The sequence below is a fragment of the Erythrolamprus reginae genome, chromosome 7, assembly GCF_031021105.1.
Source record: "Erythrolamprus reginae isolate rEryReg1 chromosome 7, rEryReg1.hap1, whole genome shotgun sequence".
In the NCBI taxonomy this organism is placed as follows: Eukaryota; Metazoa; Chordata; class Lepidosauria; order Squamata; family Dipsadidae; genus Erythrolamprus; species Erythrolamprus reginae.
This window is the reverse complement of record NC_091956.1, coordinates 41,607,570-41,626,271: the sequence shown is the minus strand read 5'-3', so window position 1 is coordinate 41,626,271 and position 18,702 is coordinate 41,607,570. Positions and strand designations below refer to the sequence as shown.

General features: G+C 43.0%; 1 protein-coding gene across 4 annotated transcripts in view; it reads right to left on the bottom strand.

The window, feature by feature from the left end:
• LOC139170338 (tripartite motif-containing protein 59-like) overlaps positions 1 to 18,702 on the bottom strand; it is a 170,566-nt gene that overhangs the window by 112,410 nt on the left and 39,454 nt on the right. For all 4 annotated transcript variants that reach the window (XM_070757394.1, XM_070757397.1, XM_070757395.1 and 1 more), the window contains exon 3: positions 3,277 to 3,510. In XM_070757394.1, the coding sequence (XP_070613495.1) occupies positions 3,277 to 3,510 (234 nt within the window). The remainder of the gene's footprint in view (positions 1 to 3,276; positions 3,511 to 18,702) is intronic.

Genomic DNA, 18,702 nt, shown 5'->3' with positions numbered 1-18,702 from the left:
ACTCTGAAAACTTCATCAATTTCTTTTATTAATTCTGTGGGATCCATCTGAAGAATTCCTCCAAATAATTTCTGCCATTTTTGCTTGTAAATCTTCATCTTTTTCTTCTATTATGTTCTGAAATCTTAGACCATAGGATGCTCATTGCACTTCAAGATGTGTGATTGATTCATCGTATTTTCGACAACGTGCATCAGATCTGCCTTCGAAATAGTCCATTCTCTTTTCCATTTTTTCGGTTTTCTCCTCCACCACCTTCACTCTATCTTCATTTTCTTTCAGAGTTTGTTGAATTTCCTTCATCTGCTCCTTCATCTCTCCTGTATCCGCCTTTAATTCACCCATTTCTGCTTTTAAAGCTTCTCGTTGTTGATTTGCATCTTCCTGTGATTTAAGCATAAATTCTTTCAATGCATTTAAAGTCTCTTGTATCGTTACAAGAGTAGGATGTTGTGCTTTCTCTTTCTCCTTTTCCTTGGCTAACATAGTTGCTGTAGTACTTTGATGTACAGGAGATGGCTGAGGCGACACTTGGGGGGATGAAGCTGACGTTAGTGTTTGTTTTTAATAGTTTTAGTATATGTAGACGTACTGAACATCATTGGCTTTGCAACAGTTTTCTACAGTGTTTCTTATTTATAGGATTTAAAAAAGGGAAGAGAACTCCAACAAACTCCAAGCCTATTAAATTAAACTTCACTAATTATTTCTAAATGTCTCAATACAGTAACACAGCAAGCACAGCAGAAATATCAGTAATCTTGACACCCGATTTGTCACGCTGAGAATTGCCAGCCAACAGAGACATTCAGTAGTTAAAGAGTTAATGTGTGTTTTTTCCCTCTGATCACCCCCCCCCCTCTTACATCACTCCCACAATTCATATCCTTCCTACATGTCACATCCGTCTGCTTGCGTAAGCAGGCACATTCCAATCTACCTTTTCTGTGTTCAGCCATGTTCCGCTTGCTTGATAAAGTGCTGCTTCTTGGCACAATGCATTTTTATTCTGTTTTCTAAATAAAGTTTGTTTTACTTTTGATATTCCTGCCTGCCGAGTCTACTAATTAAAAATCCATCGCGACACGATTTGCACAGTAATCTTAATACTTTAAAATCTATATAAATCTATCTATCCTTAATGTATAGCCTCTTTGAATTTCAAAAGACAATAATATATAATGTATTATTGTAATAAAACAATCTCAATTAATAAATCTGTTGTTCATAAAAATTAAAAATTAAAATAAAAGAGGAGGAGTGCGGGAGAAGGGAAGAAAGATAGAAATAGGCAAGAAAAAATAAAAGAGGGAGGAAAGAAAAAACAGAATGGGAGGAAGGAAGGGGAGCACCACCACAGAGAGAGAAGGGGAACTGCCACTCAGACACTATACTTTTCCGCCCACACCGAAAAAAAATTAGAGGGAACATTGCTCACGATATCCTGCAGACATGGAAGATTTCAGAAACTGTTACCATCCCAAAGATCAATCAAGATTTAAGAGAGCCTGGGTCCTACCGTCCTATTAGTTTGGCAAATCAAGATTATAAAATATTTATGAAGATATTGGCAAATAGACTTGAAAATATCTTACCAAAAATAATTGAAGAGGATCAATATGGGTTTGTGAAAGGTAGGAAGATAAGTGTATCAATTAGAAATGTAATAAATGTGATGCACTATGCTACTGTTACTAAAAGGAAATTGGGAATTTTGAAATTAGATGTCTATAAAGCTTTTGATAAAGTTAACCATAGCTATTTAGATAAACTATGTAAGGAATTAAATATGGGGGACAAATTTTGCGGAATTATAAAAGAGAATGAAGCATATATAAGGGTGAATAGACAAAGAATGCAGAGAATTAAAATTCAAAATGGTACCAAGCCCTTTATCTCCAATGTTATTTGCAATAGCAAGAGACATTAGCTAATAAGATAAGACAAGATAATACTAGGGTAGGATATAAAATATGGGAATTAGAAATTTGCAGATGATTTGCAGATGATGCAATTATACTGACCCAGACCCTGATGGAGATGATTAAAAGAATAAGAAATATTTTGCAAGAGTTTAAGCAGAAATCGGGTTTATCGGTCAATATGGAAAAATCAGAGATCATGTGTTTAAACACAGGTCCGAGAGAGCAGATAGAAATTAGGAAAGATTCAGGGTTGAAGTTAGAATTAAAGAAAATTAAATACTTGGGAATTTGGTTATTGAGAATCGAGGAGGTGAATTATAGACAAATATGGAGAAAAATGTTGAAACAGATGAGGAGCTGGAAAGACAAAAAGCTAAGGAGAATGGTTAAAATAAGAGCATTAAAAATGATGATAGTTCCCAAAATGATGTACCTGTTGCAGGTATTGAGAGGGGGTTTATTAGCATCAAAATTTAGTGACTGGGATAAAAAACTTAATTTGGGGATTGAAGAAGAAAAAGAGGGCGAATAGGGAATTCCCTGTTTGGAGTTTGGAGCCGCCCCGAGTCTACGGAGAGTGGCGGCAAACAAATTCAATAAATAAATAAAATAAATAAATGAATAAGTTGTATAGAGAAGCATTTCAAATTGAAAGATTAAAAAAGTTGCAATTATTTGAAAATAAATGGGTGAAATTGGAAAAAGAGATAAATGGGATGAAGAATAGAGAATTAATTTTTATAAGGTGGAATAGGAGAGATTTAAATAAATTAATAGGTGCCATTAAAGGGACTATGGAAATCTGGAAAAAATGGCAGGGAAAAATAGGATTATATAAATCAAAACTGTCATCGTTATATGTAAAAAATAGAGATAACAAAACAAATCTAAATAGGGTTATAGGAGAGTCAGGTCCATGGCTGCCATGAACTTCTGTGATAACCCAGAGGATTCACCAAGTGTTGGCAGGTTAAAGTCCTCCAAGACTATAAGTCTGGGGAATTACACCGCCAGCCCGGCTACCTCCTCGATCAGCACAGGCAGGTCTGTTGATACGCAGCTGGGAGGCAGGATGTGTGCAACAAGCCCACCTGGACCCCTAGCTCCAAATTCACAAAGAGGGACTCACAACCTGCAATCTCAGTAGCAGCAAGTCTGCGTAGGCCAAAAGTCTCCTTGGCTATAATAGCCACTCCTCCCCCCACTTCCCTGGGATCGTGGCTGATGCCAAACCTGAAACCCAGCTGGGCAAATATCCGAGAGAGGAATTCCTCTCTCAGAATTACTGTTTTAAAAAATATGGACAAACAACAAATCAATTTATACCAAATACAAAACTAAATGTGTTTACCTCTAAGAAATGCTGTGGATCACATTCATCTAAAAGGTTTTCACAGTCAATCAGTATATTTTCAACTGTTTTGCGATGAGCTTCTTTCATATTCTTCCATATAAGGTGCTCTTTCTCTTTTCTTTTCTTCTGGCTTTCAAGGTTTTTAAGCAACTCCTTCTTTCTGGTTTCCAAAGCATTATACAGTTTTTCAAATTCAGTTTTAATCAATTCCTCTTCATTCTGCATCAGGGCCTACAGTAACAGTGACAAAGGCAAAATGTATGAGCACTGAAATGCTCTTATCCATGCAGAAGTCAAAATACCAGCAAGCAGTTCAAAGTACTAGAAATGGGTGTGTCATTGCATGCGTGTGTGCACGCACGCACACGCTCATTTGCACGAGGCTTTTAAGTGTGTGCTGACTTCTGGCAACTGGTTTTAAAAAAACACCACAAAAATGCTAAGTCTGCATGTCTAAGGAAGACAATCTTTTTTAACTTTGGGATTGCAATTTCTTTTTGAACCCAGCCTAGGAAAAGAGGATCAGAAGAGACAAATTGATATATTATCACTGTAGTGAGGTAACATACATTTGCAGATATTTAAGATGCTTTAATTTGAACATTATCCCCTACACCAGTGATGATGAACCTATGGCATGGGTGCCACAGGTGGCACACGGAGCCATATCTGCTGGCACACAAGCTGTTGCGGTAGCTCAGTCCTAATATGCATGTATGTGCTGATCAGCTGATTTTTGGCTTGCACAGAGGCTCTGGGAGGGCGTTTGTAGCTTCCAAACAGCCTCTGGGGGATGGGGAAGGACATTTTTACTCTCCCCTGGCTCAAAGGATGCTTTGGAGCCTGGGGAGGGCAAAACATGAGTCTACTGGGCACACCAGAAGTTGGGAAACAGGCCGTTTCTTATTTATTATTGTTATTATTATTTATTACATTTGTATGCCGCCCCTCTCCGAAGACTCGGGGCGGCTCACAACAAGGACAAAAAACAGTATAGACAATGTAACAAATCTAATAATAAGAATTAAATAAAAACCCCAACTGTTAAAAAACCATACAACACATACATACCAAACATGAAACACAAGAGAGCCTGGGGGAGATGTCTTAGTTCCCCCATGCCTGGCGATATAGGTGGGTCTTAAGTAACTTGCGAAAGACAAGGAGGGTGGGGCCGTTCTAATCTCCGGGGGGAGTTGCTTCCAGAGGGCCGGGGCCGCCACAGAGAAGGCTCTTCCCCTGGGGCCTGCCAAACGACATTGTTTGGTCGACGGGACCTGGAGAAGGCCAACTCTGTGGGACCTTATCGGCTGCTGGGATTCGTGCGGTAGAAGGCGGTTCTGGAGGTACTCTGGTCCAATGCCATGAAGGGCTTTAAAGGTCATTACCAACACTTTGAATTGTGACCGGAAACCGATCGGAAGCCAGTGCAGGTCACGGAGTGTTGTAGAAACGTGGGCGAATCTAGGGAGCCCCACGATGGCTCTCGCGGCCGCATTCTGCATGATCTGAAGTTTCGGAACACTTTTCAAAGGTAGCCCCATGTAGAGAGCGTTGCAGTAATCGAACCTCGAGGTGATAAGGGCATGAGCGACTGTGAGCAATGACTCCCTATTCAAATAGGGCCGCAACTGATGCACCAGGCGAACCTGGGCAAATGCCCCCCTCGCCACAGCTGAAAGATGGGTGTTCCAATGTTAGCTGTGGATCGAGGAGGACGCCTAAGTTGCGAACCCTCTCTAAGGGGGTTAGTAATTCCCCCCCCCCCCGGGAAATGGACGGACAGATGGAATTTTCCTTGGGAGGCAAAACCCACAGCCACTCCGTCTTGTCTGGGTTGAGTTTGAGTTTGTTGACACCCATCCAGGCCCCAACAGCCTCCAGGCACCGGCACATCACTTCCACTGCTTCGTTGACTGGACATGGGGTGGAGATGTATAACTGGGTATCATCAGCATATTGATGATACCTCACCCCATGCCCTTGGATGATCTCACCCAGCGGTTTCATGTAGATATTAAATAGCAGGGGGGAGAGGACCGACCCCTGAGGCACCCCACAAGGGAGAGACCTAGAGGTCAACCTCTGACCCCCCGCTAACACCGACTGCGACCGACCAGAGAGGTAGGAGGAGAACCACTGAAGAACAGTGCCTCCCACTCCCAACCCCTCCAGCCGGTGCAGGAGGATACCATGGTCGATGGTATCGAAAGCCGCTGAGAGGTCGAAAAGCACCAGGACAGAGGACAAGCCCCTGCCCCGGGCCCGCCAGAGATCATCCATCAACGCGGCCAAAGCAGTTTCCGTGCTGTAGCCGGGCCTGAATCCAGACTGCTGAGGACCTAGATAATCGGCTTCTCCCAAGGACCACTGGAGTTGGAGCGCCACCACCTTCTCAACAACCTTCCCCATAAAGGGAAGGTTGGAGACTGGACGGTAGTTATTAAACACGGCTGGGTCCAGGGAAGGCTTCTTGAGGAGAGGGCGCACAAGTGCCTCCTTATAAAGGGCCGGAAAGGACCCCCTCCCCAACGAGGCGTTGACAATCTCCTGGGCCCAGCTCCGTGTCACCTCTCGGCTGGCCGAAACCAACCAAGAGGGACACGGATCCAGTAGGCAGGTGGCGGACCTCACAGCTCCAATGGCCTTGTCCACTTCATCAGGTTTCTGGCCTCCAGAGGGCCTCCAGGAGGTGGGGAAAGCTGTTTCGCCCTCCACACGCATTGAATTAGGGGTGTAGGCACTCGCGCATGTGTGATAGCATGCATGCATACTCTTTTAGCATCTGAGGAAAAAAAATGTTTGCTATCACTGCCCTACACCATTCATAAGGGCTATGCTAGATTTTTAAAAGGTAAATCATGTGCTTCAATTCTATGCAAGGCTCTCAACAAGCACCTCTACCTAACTAAAATATGCAAAATAGGCATTGCTTACCTGAACGCCTCTTCTCGTACACTGAGTGGGTACAGCAGCCATGTGGGTTGCTCACTGTCCAATCCGCATAGGACTGAGCAACATAATCATGTTGCTCGACCCACCCTTTCCCCAGAATTCGCGAATCCGTAGATTTAGGCTCGAAAAGTGGTGGCTCGAATAGTGTTCTACTCTCATAGATAATAAAGGAAGGAATAAAGGCATAAGCATAGTCAGAAAGACATAGGGAGGGAAGTGACTGCTGTACCCACTCAGCCAGCATACGAGAAGAGGCGTTCAGGTAAGTAATCAATGCCTATTCTCCATACTGTAGGAGCAGGTCCAACAGTCATGTGGGACGTACCCAGTGTCCCTAGGGAGGGATTAGTTGGCTATCATGAGAGATAACGGATTGGAGGACTCTCCTGCCAAAGGCAGCATCCGCTGAAGCATAAGAGTCAATTTTATAGTGCCTTATAAAAGAATTGGGAGGCCCATGTAGCCGCCTTGCAAACTTCCTCCAAGGGCGCTTGAGTTGCCCAGGCTGCTGATGTGGCTGCACTTCTTGTAGAATGTGCTGTGATGTCTTGTGGGACATTGAGGGATGTTGACTCGTAAACTTTGGAGATTGTCCCTCGAATCCAACAGCGTAATACAGTGGATGAGACTTTGGACTCCACAGACCTGGGGTGGTAAGCTACGAATAGAGCTTCTGACCTACAAAAGGTCCTAGTACGTTGGAGATAAATTCGGAGAACTCTAGTAAGGTCCAAAGTGTGCCATCTGACAGAGAGATGATGGTTTTGGTTAGAGCAGAAAGAAGGCAATACAATGTCCTGGGATCTGTGAAACATGGAGTTGACCTTTGGTAGAAAGGTGGGGTCCAATCAAAGGACTACTTTGTCTGGATGAAATTGGCATAAGTCCTGGCGAATAGAGAGTGCCGCCAGCTCAGAAATGCGTCTGCCGGAGGTGATTGCCACCAGGAATGCTACTTTGTAGGACAGGTGTCTGAAGGAGGCAGAATTTAGCGGTTCACATGGAGCTTGGGTAAGAGAATGTAGAACTCGAGGTAAATCCCAGGATGGATATCTGTGAACATTGGGAGGCCTGAGGTTCGAGATGCCTCTTATCAGTTCTTGTATTTCAGGGAAACTATGAAGCGGTTGTCTTTGGGGTCCTGCCAGGACTGAGGATAAGGCTGCTAGGTGTCGCTGGATAGTGTTGGCTGAGAGACCTAGGTGGAAGCCTTTCATGAGGAAGGAAACGATTCTGTGAATGGGAATACACAAGGAGAGAGGCCTTCCTGGGAACACCACTGGTGAAATTTGGACCAGGTATGGTTGTAGATCCTGTTGGTAGATATTCTTCTAGACTTTAAGATCACTTCCATGACGTCTAGATCATAACCTCGAAGGTCTAGGTCACGCCGGATAACAGCCACTCCGGGTCTGGATGGTGAGAGACCCCCTGCTGCAACATATCCTCCGAAGCTAGGAATCACCAGGGGGCCTGGACAGATAGCCACTGGAGGTCCATGAACCAGGGTCGTCGAGGCCATTGAGGGGCTATCAGTTTTACCTGGGCGTGCTCGAGATCTTGTGGATCACGTCTGGCAGGATAGGAATTGGTGGGAAGGCGTATAGGAGGCCTGGAGGCCAAGGGATTCTGAGTGTGTTGGTTGCTTCTGCTCCCAGGGATGGGAATCTGGAATAAAACCAAGGGAGCTGAGCGTTGGTCACAGTCGTGAACAGGTCTATCGACGGGTGACCGAATATGAGGCAGATCTGCTGGAATAAGTCTGGATGGAGACTCCACTCCCCGGATCCAGCGTCGATCGGGAGAGCCAGTCTGCCTGCACATTGAGGATTCCCGATATGTGGTCGGCCGATAGAAACTGCAAGTGTCTCTCCACCCAAAGGCCCAGCTTCAGGGCTTCCTGCATCAGGGCCTCGGATCGGGTGCCTCCTCGTCTGCAGATGTGGCTCTTTGTAGCCATATTGTCTGTTAGGATTAGGACATGTCGGTTGAGGATGTGTGATTTGAACCTCTTGAGGGCTAGTGACACTGCTCTCAATTCCAGCTAATTGATTGGCTTGGTTGACTCCTCTGATGACCACATGCCTTGGGCTATCAGGCCCGGAACGTGAGCTCCCCAGCCCAGGAGACTGGCGTCCATGGTGATGGTAAACTGGTCTGGAATCCTGAAAAGGGATCCTTTGTCCAGAGTGGAGGAAGTCCACCACGAGAGGGATCTCAGGACGACGGAAGGGATCAGAATGGAGTGTGCTGAGTTACTGGTTCCTGATCTCTGGAATGGCAATAAAAGCCATTGGAGTTCCCTAGCATGGAGGCGTGCCCAGGGAATGATACCAATACAAGGCACCATCTTTCCCAGTAGGGAAGACAGCGTGGAAATGGAGACCTTACTTTGGGATCTTACTTGAGCAATAAGCTCTTTGATACTAACCTTCCTTTCAGGAGAAAGGAAAAAACTGAGATAGGTTGGAATCTATGACTGCCCCCAGGTGCTGAAGGGAGGTGAAATGATGAAACTGACTTTTTAAAAAATTAATGGAGAAACCATGCTCCTATAGGAGAGACATGGATAACTGAAGATCTGTATGGGTGCTCTCTTTGGAGGGACCGTGAACTAAAATGTCATCCAAATAGCACAAAATATGAATGGGGGGAGCCCGGATATGAGTTGCCAGGGCGCCCAGGAGCTTAGTAAAGACTCAAGGGGCCGAGGACAGACTGAAGGGCATGGCCCCATACTGATAGTGTTTGCCCTGAAAAGCAAAGCGGAGAAATTGTCTGTCGCCTTTTAAAATGGGAATGTGGAGATAGGCCTGCATAAGGTCTAACGAGGACATGAAGTCCCCGGGGTGAATAGATGCCAGGATAGAGGACAAGGAATGCATCTTAAACTTTCTGTATTTTATACTGGTTTAATCTTTTAAGATCCAAAATGGCTCTCCATCCTCCAGAGGTCTTACAGACCGTAAAGAGAATGGAATAGAAACCAAGTCCTCTTGGGGACTTCCGGGGCGGGGCTTGGTCGATGCGGAGCTGGTGAGTGAACCGCTGCTCTCCCAGCAAGACTTTTATTGCCTTTAAGTATAAAATCAGATGCCCAACTTGGAGGGGAGGGCGTCATAAGAGGTGGTTATGCTGTGCCCGGTGTGAGAATCGCAAACTCACATCGGAACAAGCTTTTAAAACTGCCAGGACCGGGCAAAAAAGAAGCCAGCGTTTGCTGGCCCGGAGACATGGCTGCCCCGTAAACATCAAGGAGGAAGTGAGAAGAGATCGGTGAGCCCCAGCATTTACATTAAAACAGTATACTTCGAATTCCGGAGCTTCTTGTATGCTTGAATAGTCGTGGGAAAGAGAAAGAGAAAGACAGAGGAGCTCAAAGTGAAATAAGCGGCGATTGAAAAGTTTGAGCGTCAGGAGAGCTAAGATACAGCGTGCGATGACAGGAGGTTCGGGCGTGTGATAAGAGAGCTGGATCGAGAGACGGAGCAGAGGTGGATTGAAAATTCAGAAGATTGGCGGTGGATGATATCGGGGGGAGACGCGAGCTTAAAGATCGACGAAGAAATACTGAAACAACTGGAACACCTGGTGAAATAGGAGCGGCGAAAGTTGAGAACTACAAAAACTTTCCGGGTGTGAGTATTCGTAGCGGATGTTACGTTCAGATGACTAAGCTTTTCTCTCTTCCGGGAAGATAGATCAACGGAGGCAGGAACAGCCGGAATATAAACAGCGTCTCGGAGATCCGCACCTTTTCAACTTATTTATTGGGCTTGCGCTTGTCTTTTGTTTACCCAGCTACTTGAACTCTTGAAAGGTATAAGAAGATAGAACTTTAAAGGAACAGGATTACCACTCGGATTTCGATTTAACAGGTTTCAGCTTGACTGGACTGGCTTCAATATTACTACAGCAGATCTTCTCATAAGAACTTTGGAAACTTATATGAAATTATTAGACGGTAAATTACAACCTTCCAAGCCTTAAATAATAACTGTGGGACTACTAGAACTATCCATTTTGAACTAATCTGGCTAAAATTATTATTAGAACTAAGAAATATTAATTGGACAATACATAAGATTGGAAGAAGATTAAGGACAGAGACTGGATTGGAATACATTTAGATGAAATCAAGGTTATTGCTGTTAATAATTAACAACCAACAATACTTCCAATCAATCCTAATTAGCTAATGAATTAATTAATTGACTAATTGATGTAATGTCTTGCTGAATCTATATTATATCTGCACTACTTAGACCTTCATTCCTAAAAAACTGTCTTATATATAATACTCTATAAGGATTGACTTAATTAATTATTTAACTATTAACTACCTAACCATTAATTAATTAATTAATTGTATATTCAATATTTATTAAGTATTAAGTATTAAAGTGTTAAGTATTAAGTATTAAATATTAAGTATCAATTATCAAACTTAAGTTAGAATAAGATAGGTTAAGTTAGAGTATGTATTGATTAAGTATTGAAACATTTATAATAATTGAAATTACTATCTCCCCCCCTTCCTATTAGATTTATTCATCTTGACATCTTGTTCCTCCCTCCCACTTTATGACCTATTAGCTCAGGTATCGACAAACCCAGGCGCCTGGTCGCCAGTGGCGCCTAGAAAATGTTGTCTGGCGCCTAGAAAATGTTGCCTGCTGTACTGTATGTATACAGCAGAGGTCCCCAACCGCCGGTCCGCGGACCGGGACCGGGCCGTTGGGGCTTTTCAGCCGGTCCGCGGCGCCAGGGCCCCCTCGGCCTTTCCGCACCACCAGCGGCGCTCCCCCCGCCAGCCAGCCAAGCCCCGCGCCCGCCGGAACCGGCTCCTCGCTCTCCCCCCGCCGCCCGCCGCGTTTGCAGGAGGTGGGGAGGGTTGGGCGGCCCGCCAAGGCCAGGAGGGACGCCGCTGCCCCCCCTCCCTCTCTCCACCCGCCGCTGCGCCTCCTTGACGGCGAGAGGAAATGCCGGCAAAGGCTTTCCTCAGCGGAGGCCGGCAAAGGTGATATTGAATGTCGGGGGAGAACGGGCGGTTGCACGCGCTTCCTATCTCCCTGCTAGCCCACTCGGAATATTCAAAATAAGAAAAACCTTTGCCGGCGAAGGCTTTTCTTATTTTGAATATTCCGAGTGGGCTAGCAGGGAGATAGGGAGCGCGTGCAACTGCCCGTTCTCCCCCGACATTCAATATCACCTTCGCCGGCCCCGCCTCTCCTGCAAACCCCCTTGCTGAGAGCCCGGGGCGAAAGTGCTCTCGCAAAGGTGAGGCGGGCAGGGCGTGCGCGCGTCATCGCTGAGAAGAACGGAGAGAGAACGAGAGTGAGTGAGAGCAACAGACAGCAAGATAGAGAGAAAGTGAGAAAGAGAGAGTGAGAAGGGGGGGAGAGAAAGAGATAGCAAGAGAGAGAACAAGAGAGAGAAAGAGTGAGAGAAAGAAAACAAGAAAGAGTGAGAGAGAGAGAAAGCAAAAGAGACAGAAAGAAAACAAGAGAGAGAAAGTGAGAAGAAGAGAGAGAAAGAGGGGGAGAGAGAGAGAAAGAGGGGGAGAGAGAGAGAGAGAGGGGGGAGAGAGAGAAAGAGAGGGAGAGGGAGAAAGAGAGAGGGAGAGGGGGGAGAGATAGCAAGAGAGGGAGAGAGGGAAAGGGGGAGAGAGGGGGGAGAGAAAGAGAGAGGGAGAGAGAGAGGAGATAAAGAAAGGAGAGAGAAAGGAAGAGAAAGAAAGAAAGAGGGATAGAAAGAGAGAGAGAGTGAGAGATGCTCAGTGAGCCTTTCTTTGAAGTTGCCTCTTTCTTTCTCTTTCTTGCTTTCTTTCTTGCTCTTTTTCTTTCTCTCTTTTACCTTCCCTTCCTCTATTTCTTCTTTTCTTTCTCCTTCCTACCTTCTTCCCTTACTCTCCCCTTTCATAAGTTTCCTTGCTTCCTTCCTCTGTTCCTGTCCCTTCCCCCTTTCTTTCTTTCTTTCCTTCCTTTCCTCCCTCCATTTCTTGCTTTCCTTTTCCTTCCTCCCTTCTTTCCTCCGTCATTCCCTTCTTTCACTCCTTCCTCTATTACTCTCCCCTTTCACACCTTTCCTTGCTTCCTTTGCACCCTTCTTTTGTTCCTGTCCCTTCCCTCTTTCCTTCCTTCCTTCCCACCCTCCGTCCATTCATTCACCCATTCCTCTCTTGATCGCCCCTTTTACGGCGCCGCTGACAGCTAGCTCCCCCCCCCCCACCGGGCCATGGAAAACTGGTCTAGCTTAAAGCCGGTCCCTGGTGCAAAAAAGGTTGGGGACCTCTGGTATACAGTATATTTTTCCCGCCTTGTGTTTACGCCCAGAAATGGTACATCTTGGCTTCCGTAGCTCCGCCCATCAACCTCGGAGCGAGCTGCTTTCCCAGCGTCCCCTGCGCTTGCGTGCGTCTCTCCCTCCCCCCCTTGCCTCCATTCCGCCTCCTACTCGAACCCCTTCACTCCCCCCCACCGCACACAGACGCTCCGATCTTGGCCGCTCACCCACCTTCGGAGAGAAGCGGAAGCCCCTCCCCTCCCGGCGTGAGGTTTTGTTCATTCCTCCTCCGGCCGCGTGCGCGGTGACTTCCGACCAGTAACCCCTCCTCCCCCCTCCCCCCCTCACCCGCGTCCCCGGCCCGGTCTCCCTTTCCTTCTTCTCTGTTTCGGTTTCTGACTAACGGTCTCCCCTCGGATCCCGACGGGAGTACAGCAGAGCCGGCTCGGCGGAGCCAGGCCTGCGCCGGGGGGGAGGGGGTGAAAGCGATGTCAGGTGGAGACTCGGCAGCTGCCGCGGCCTCCCCTCAGCCGTTGCCCTTCTCGCTGCCCAAGCCTCCCCCCCTGATGCAACTGAACCCCGGCGAAGGCGTGCGTCCTGTGGGACCTCCCGGGCCGGAACAGTCGCCGAAAAGCGCTCGCATGGGTAGCCGGCCGGACTGGCCTGCCGGGAAACCCGTCAGTCTTCTGGCGCCTCTCCTTCCGCCGCGCGGGGAACCCGAACCGCTCCTTCCCTTCGGGCCAGTAATCTCAACCACACCGGACTACGGTGTGGTTGAGATTACTGCATTGGCTCATCATTTTCGTAAACAGCTATCTCCACCTGAAAGTGATGACCAATGCATTCACTCACTCCTCAATGAGTGGTATGAGTTTAAGGTCCTTGGAAAAGGAAAGAAACTGTGTGAGCTTCTGGATTTGGCACTCTCCAACACCGAGAGATTTCCAGTTCTGGGAAACCTGTTGTCGATTGTAGCGGTGCTCCCTGTCTCAACCTCATGTTGTGAAAGAGGATTTAGTTTGATGAACATGGTCAAAAATAAATTCAGATCAAGGATGCAAGAAGAAAGTTTAAGTGACTTGTTTATGATCACCATGAATGGGCCATCTGTGAAGGCGTTTGATCCTGCCAAGGCTGTGGACCACTGGTACTTCAGCTCTAAAATCACAAGGCATGTTCATGGCCACAAAACGCAAAGTGAAAAACACTAGAATGTTGCCTAAAATCTAAAATATCAAAATATAATATTTATTATCTTTAAAAGTAAAATGTTGTTTATAACGTTTGTAATGTTTTTTTTGTTAAATTAAAAACCAAGTTTGCTTAAAAAAAATTCTGGCTCCTAAATTTTTTGGCTGGCTCCTAGATTCTGAACAACTTTGTCGACCCCTGTATTAGCTATTAAGTATATTGACAATACCCCACTCTATTTTTGTCTGTGTTGGATATATATGCTATATTAATTTGCAAAATTAATTGTATAGATTGACTAGATTGATCGGTTAAATATTGAATTAACTGTTATAGAATTAATTTGATTGATTGATCAGATATTGACTAGATTGACTAGATATTGAACTGATTATTAGAAGGTTATAATATTAATATATACAAAAATCTATTACAAATGGCAACTCAACAAACATTAACTAAATCGATGAAAAGGGGTAATTTAACTTTATTATCACCAGCTGTGCAGAAATCCTCTTCGACCTCCAACATCGCTACAGGAGAGAGTAAAGATCAGGCCCCCTCATTACAAAGCCTACAAAACTCCTTAGTCAAAATCCAAGAATTTATGGTAAAACAACAAGAAACCTCTAATCAAACCCAAGAAACTATAATTAAAAACCACCAAGAGACACAAAAAAAATTTGAGGAAGTAAATGAAAATTTTGCCAAATTTAATAATATAATAGAGGATGTTAAAAAAACAGTAGACAGACAGGAAACTAAAATACAACAGGTGGAAGAGACAACCGAAGCGAATAAGTTAAGACTAACCAAAAATGAAGAAGAACTCAGAAGGGTAAATAAAGATTTGGAAGGGGCCATCGCCCAATTGGAATTCGAAAAAGCCTCTTTTTACCTTAGATTACAAAACATACCCGAAGAAAAAGGGGAAAATTTGTTTGCGACAGCAGTGGAACTTTTCGCTGAAGAATTAAAAATAAACGAAAACGAACTAATTAACCATGTAGACGAAGTATATCGAGTGCAAACTAACTACGCACGTCGTCACCAACTCCCCAGGGAGGTCCACATCAGATTCACTAAAAAAACCCTGAGAGATGAGATATACAGGAATACTAGGGGGGTCCTATCGTATAAAGGAAAGGACATTATTGTACTGAAACAAATACCAAAAAGAATTAGGGAACGAAGGAGGGACTATCATTACTTTACAAATAAATTAATAAAAAACGAGATACAATTTAGATGGTTAGTCCCAGAAGGGGTGATGGTAACGTGGAAGGGGAAGAAAATAAATATAGAAACATTAGACCAAGCAGATAAATTTATTTTAGAACATCTGAAAAAAGGGGAAAGTAGCACAGAATTAGAGACAACAAGCCAAGAGGAGGGAGAGATAGAGGAAGAAAGAACAGATAAGAATAGTAAAGGGAAAGAGGGAAAAACAGAAAACTACAGAGAACTAAGAAGTAGCAAAAGGGCAAGATAGTTGATAAAGAATGAACAAAGAAATTAAATTATTCTCGGTGAATATAAATGGAATGAACTCTCCTCAAAAAAGAGGACAAATATTTACAAAATTATTAAAACAAAATTTGGATGTAATATGCCTTCAGGAAGTCCATGTAAAAAAAAAGGATAAGAAAGTATTGGAATATCCGAAATTGGGAAAGCTATTTACATCACTTGCAAATGAAAAAAAAAGAGGAATTGCACTACAGTGATCCCTCGATTTGCGCGTTCTCGATTAGCGCGAAACGCTGCAACGCGGTTTTTCAAAAAATATTAATTAAAAAATAAGTCCGCGTTTTTTTTCCTACACCACGGTTTTTCCCGCCCGATGACGTCATACTGATTGCTGATTGGCCAAAAGAGAAGGGAAGGAGGGAGGGTTGCCATTGCCGCCAGCGCTGCCCCAAGAAAGCCGGTGAGGAAGGAAGGAGGGAAGGAGGGAGGGAGAGAGGGGAAGGAGGGAAGGAGGGAGGGTTGCCATTGCCATTGCCGCCAGCGCTGCCCTGTGGGTGGCGGCGAGGAGCCCGGAAAAATCACCATTGCATTGCCAGCCTCCGAACTTGCGTCGCTCCACCTTCTGCGCATGTGCGGCCATGGAACAAAGGGCGCGCATGCGCAGATGGTGTTTTTACTTTCGCATCCAGTATAACGCGGAAATCGGTTAGCGCGGGAGGTCTTGGAACGTAACCCCCGCGCTAACCGAGGGATCACTGTATATGTTAAAACCTGGCTAAATCCGAAAGTAATTGATAGTGATGAAGAGGGTAGAATACTCATTTTAGAAATTGAAATTAACCAAAAAAAAACCAAACCTAATTGTGATTTATGCCCCCAATAAAGATCAAAAATTCTTTTATAAAAAGTTGTATCAAAAAATAATAAAAATTGAAGAAGGAAATGTCTGTGTGATTGGGGACTTTAATATAATAATAGATTATGACAAAGAGTATAAGGGTAAAGAAAAGAATTAAAAGAAAAAAGTACTACCAGAAGAACTCAAAGACATTATAGAGGAATTCAAATTAAAAGATTCATGGAGGGAAAGACACAGAGGTGAATGTAAGTATACGTACTATTCACACACCCACAATTCATGGTCCAGAATTGACATGATATGGACAAATATAGAGTTACAACAAGAAATAATATCGGCAGAAATAGAACCCAACTTTTGGGCAGACCACAACCCAGTAAGCATTATAATTAGAGGGAATCAAGCTAAAAAAAATAGATGGACAATGAATATAAAAACCATACAAGAAAACAAATATAAAGAATTTTTAAATAAAGAATTAGATATTTTTCTAGAAAAAAATTGGAACGAAGATACAACCATACAAAACATATGGGACACAACCAAGGCTTATATTAGAGGGATAACAATTGCATACACTAGCAAAAAAAATAAATAAATAAATAAAGTGATGAGAGAAAACCAAAAAGAACTAGAACAAATAGAAGCCGAATGGATAAAAAAGTGGAACTAAAAGAAAAAAGAGATGTAATTAAACATAAGATAAATTTGATAGTGCAGGAAGAAATAGCCCAAAAAATTAAAAGTGTAAAACAAAACTACTTCGAGCATGCAAACAAACCAGGAAGGTGGCTTGCCTACAAAATTAAAAAACAGAAAGAGAAAAAATATATCCAACAGCTAGAAGAAGAAAGGGGAGAAAAACAAATTGACATAGAAGAGAAAAAAAAGATAATTCAAAACTACTTTCAGCAGCTATATAGGAAAGATGATATAGAAGAGGAAGAAATAGACCAGTATTTAAACGAGATAGAATTACCTCAAATATCGGAGAGTAACATAGACAGGATGGACAAAAATATAACTATGACAGAACTTGAGTTAGCAATCCAAAAACAAAACAATAACAAAACCCCGGGAGTAGATGGAATACCAGCCGAATTTTATAAAGATATATACGAGCCAGTCAAAAAATTACTGTTACAGATGCTAAACGAAGTGCTAGATAAAGGAGCAATGCCTGAATCCTGGAAGGAAGGGTTAATAACATTAATATCAAAGGACCCAGAACAAAGATACTCGATAAAACAATACAGACCAATCGCATTGTTGAATTCGGATTACAAAATTTTTACGACAATATTAGCAGAAAGGTTTAAAGGGATAATCAATGAAATAATACATCCAGATCAAAACAGCTTCTTAACAAACAGAAACATTAAAAATAATTTGAGAAACATAATAAATATTCTAGAACATTACGAGGCGAATCCAGGGAAAAATTTGGCTTTAATATTTCTGGACGCGGAAAAAGCATTTGATAATTTGAATTGGAACTTTTTTATTAACCAACTGATCAAAATGAAATTCAAAGAAAAATTTGTAAGAGCAATTAGGACGATATATTCCACACAATCGGCAAAAGTTATAATAAATGGTCAATTAACGCAGAATATAAAAATTGAAAAAGGAGTGCGACAGGGATGTCCGCTGTCTCCATTAATATTCATCCTGGCCATAGAAATTTTATTAAAACAGATAAGGTCAAATAAAAATGTTAAAGGGTTGAATTTGAAGGGACAGGAATACAAGATCCAGGCTTTTGCCGACGACCTAGTATTCAATATAGAGGATCCTATAGAATCAAGCGAAATTTTATTAAAGGAAATTACAGAATTTGGCAAAGTAGCTGGACTAAAAATTAACAAACAAAAAACTAAAATATTAACCAAAAATCTAACAAATAATATTTGGGAATAAAACTAACGGCAAAAGCAACTACAATAAAAGAAGATAACTACACGGCTCTAATAAAAGAAATAAAAATGAAACTAGAAAAATGGAATAAACTGCCTATTTCACTCATAGGCAGAATATCAACAATTAAGATGTCCATCCTACCCAAAATATTATACCTATTCAGAACGATCCCAATTACACTAAGAAAAAGCTTCTTTCAAAAATTGAACAGAATGATTACAAAATTTGTCTGGGCTGGGAAAAAACCTAGAATCAGAATTCAATATATGCAGGATAATATTAAACAGGGAGGATTTGGGCTACCTGACTTTGAGACATATTACAATGCATCGGTTATGGACTGGCTGAGAGAATGGTTTAAACTCGAAAACAAAAGATTACTAATACTAGAAGGACACGATATGAGATTTGGGTGGCATGCTATTCTATGAGAGAATAAAGAAATAACACATAGTTACTTCTGACAGCACATAATTAGGAATTCACTATACACAACTTGGAAATTTTTTTAAAAAATGTATTATCATCATATTCCAAAGTGGTACTCTAGTTTAGAGGCGACGGTATACCCAAATTCGAGAGAGCTAAACAAAATGCTAAATTATTACCAAACATTAGGAAAAAACGGGGAATTAAAAACAAGGGAACAATTAGAAGAAATTGGAATAAAAATTGATTGGTGGACATACAATGTAATTAAATCAAAATATCAAGAAGGGAAAAGAAAAGAGATACAAATAAAA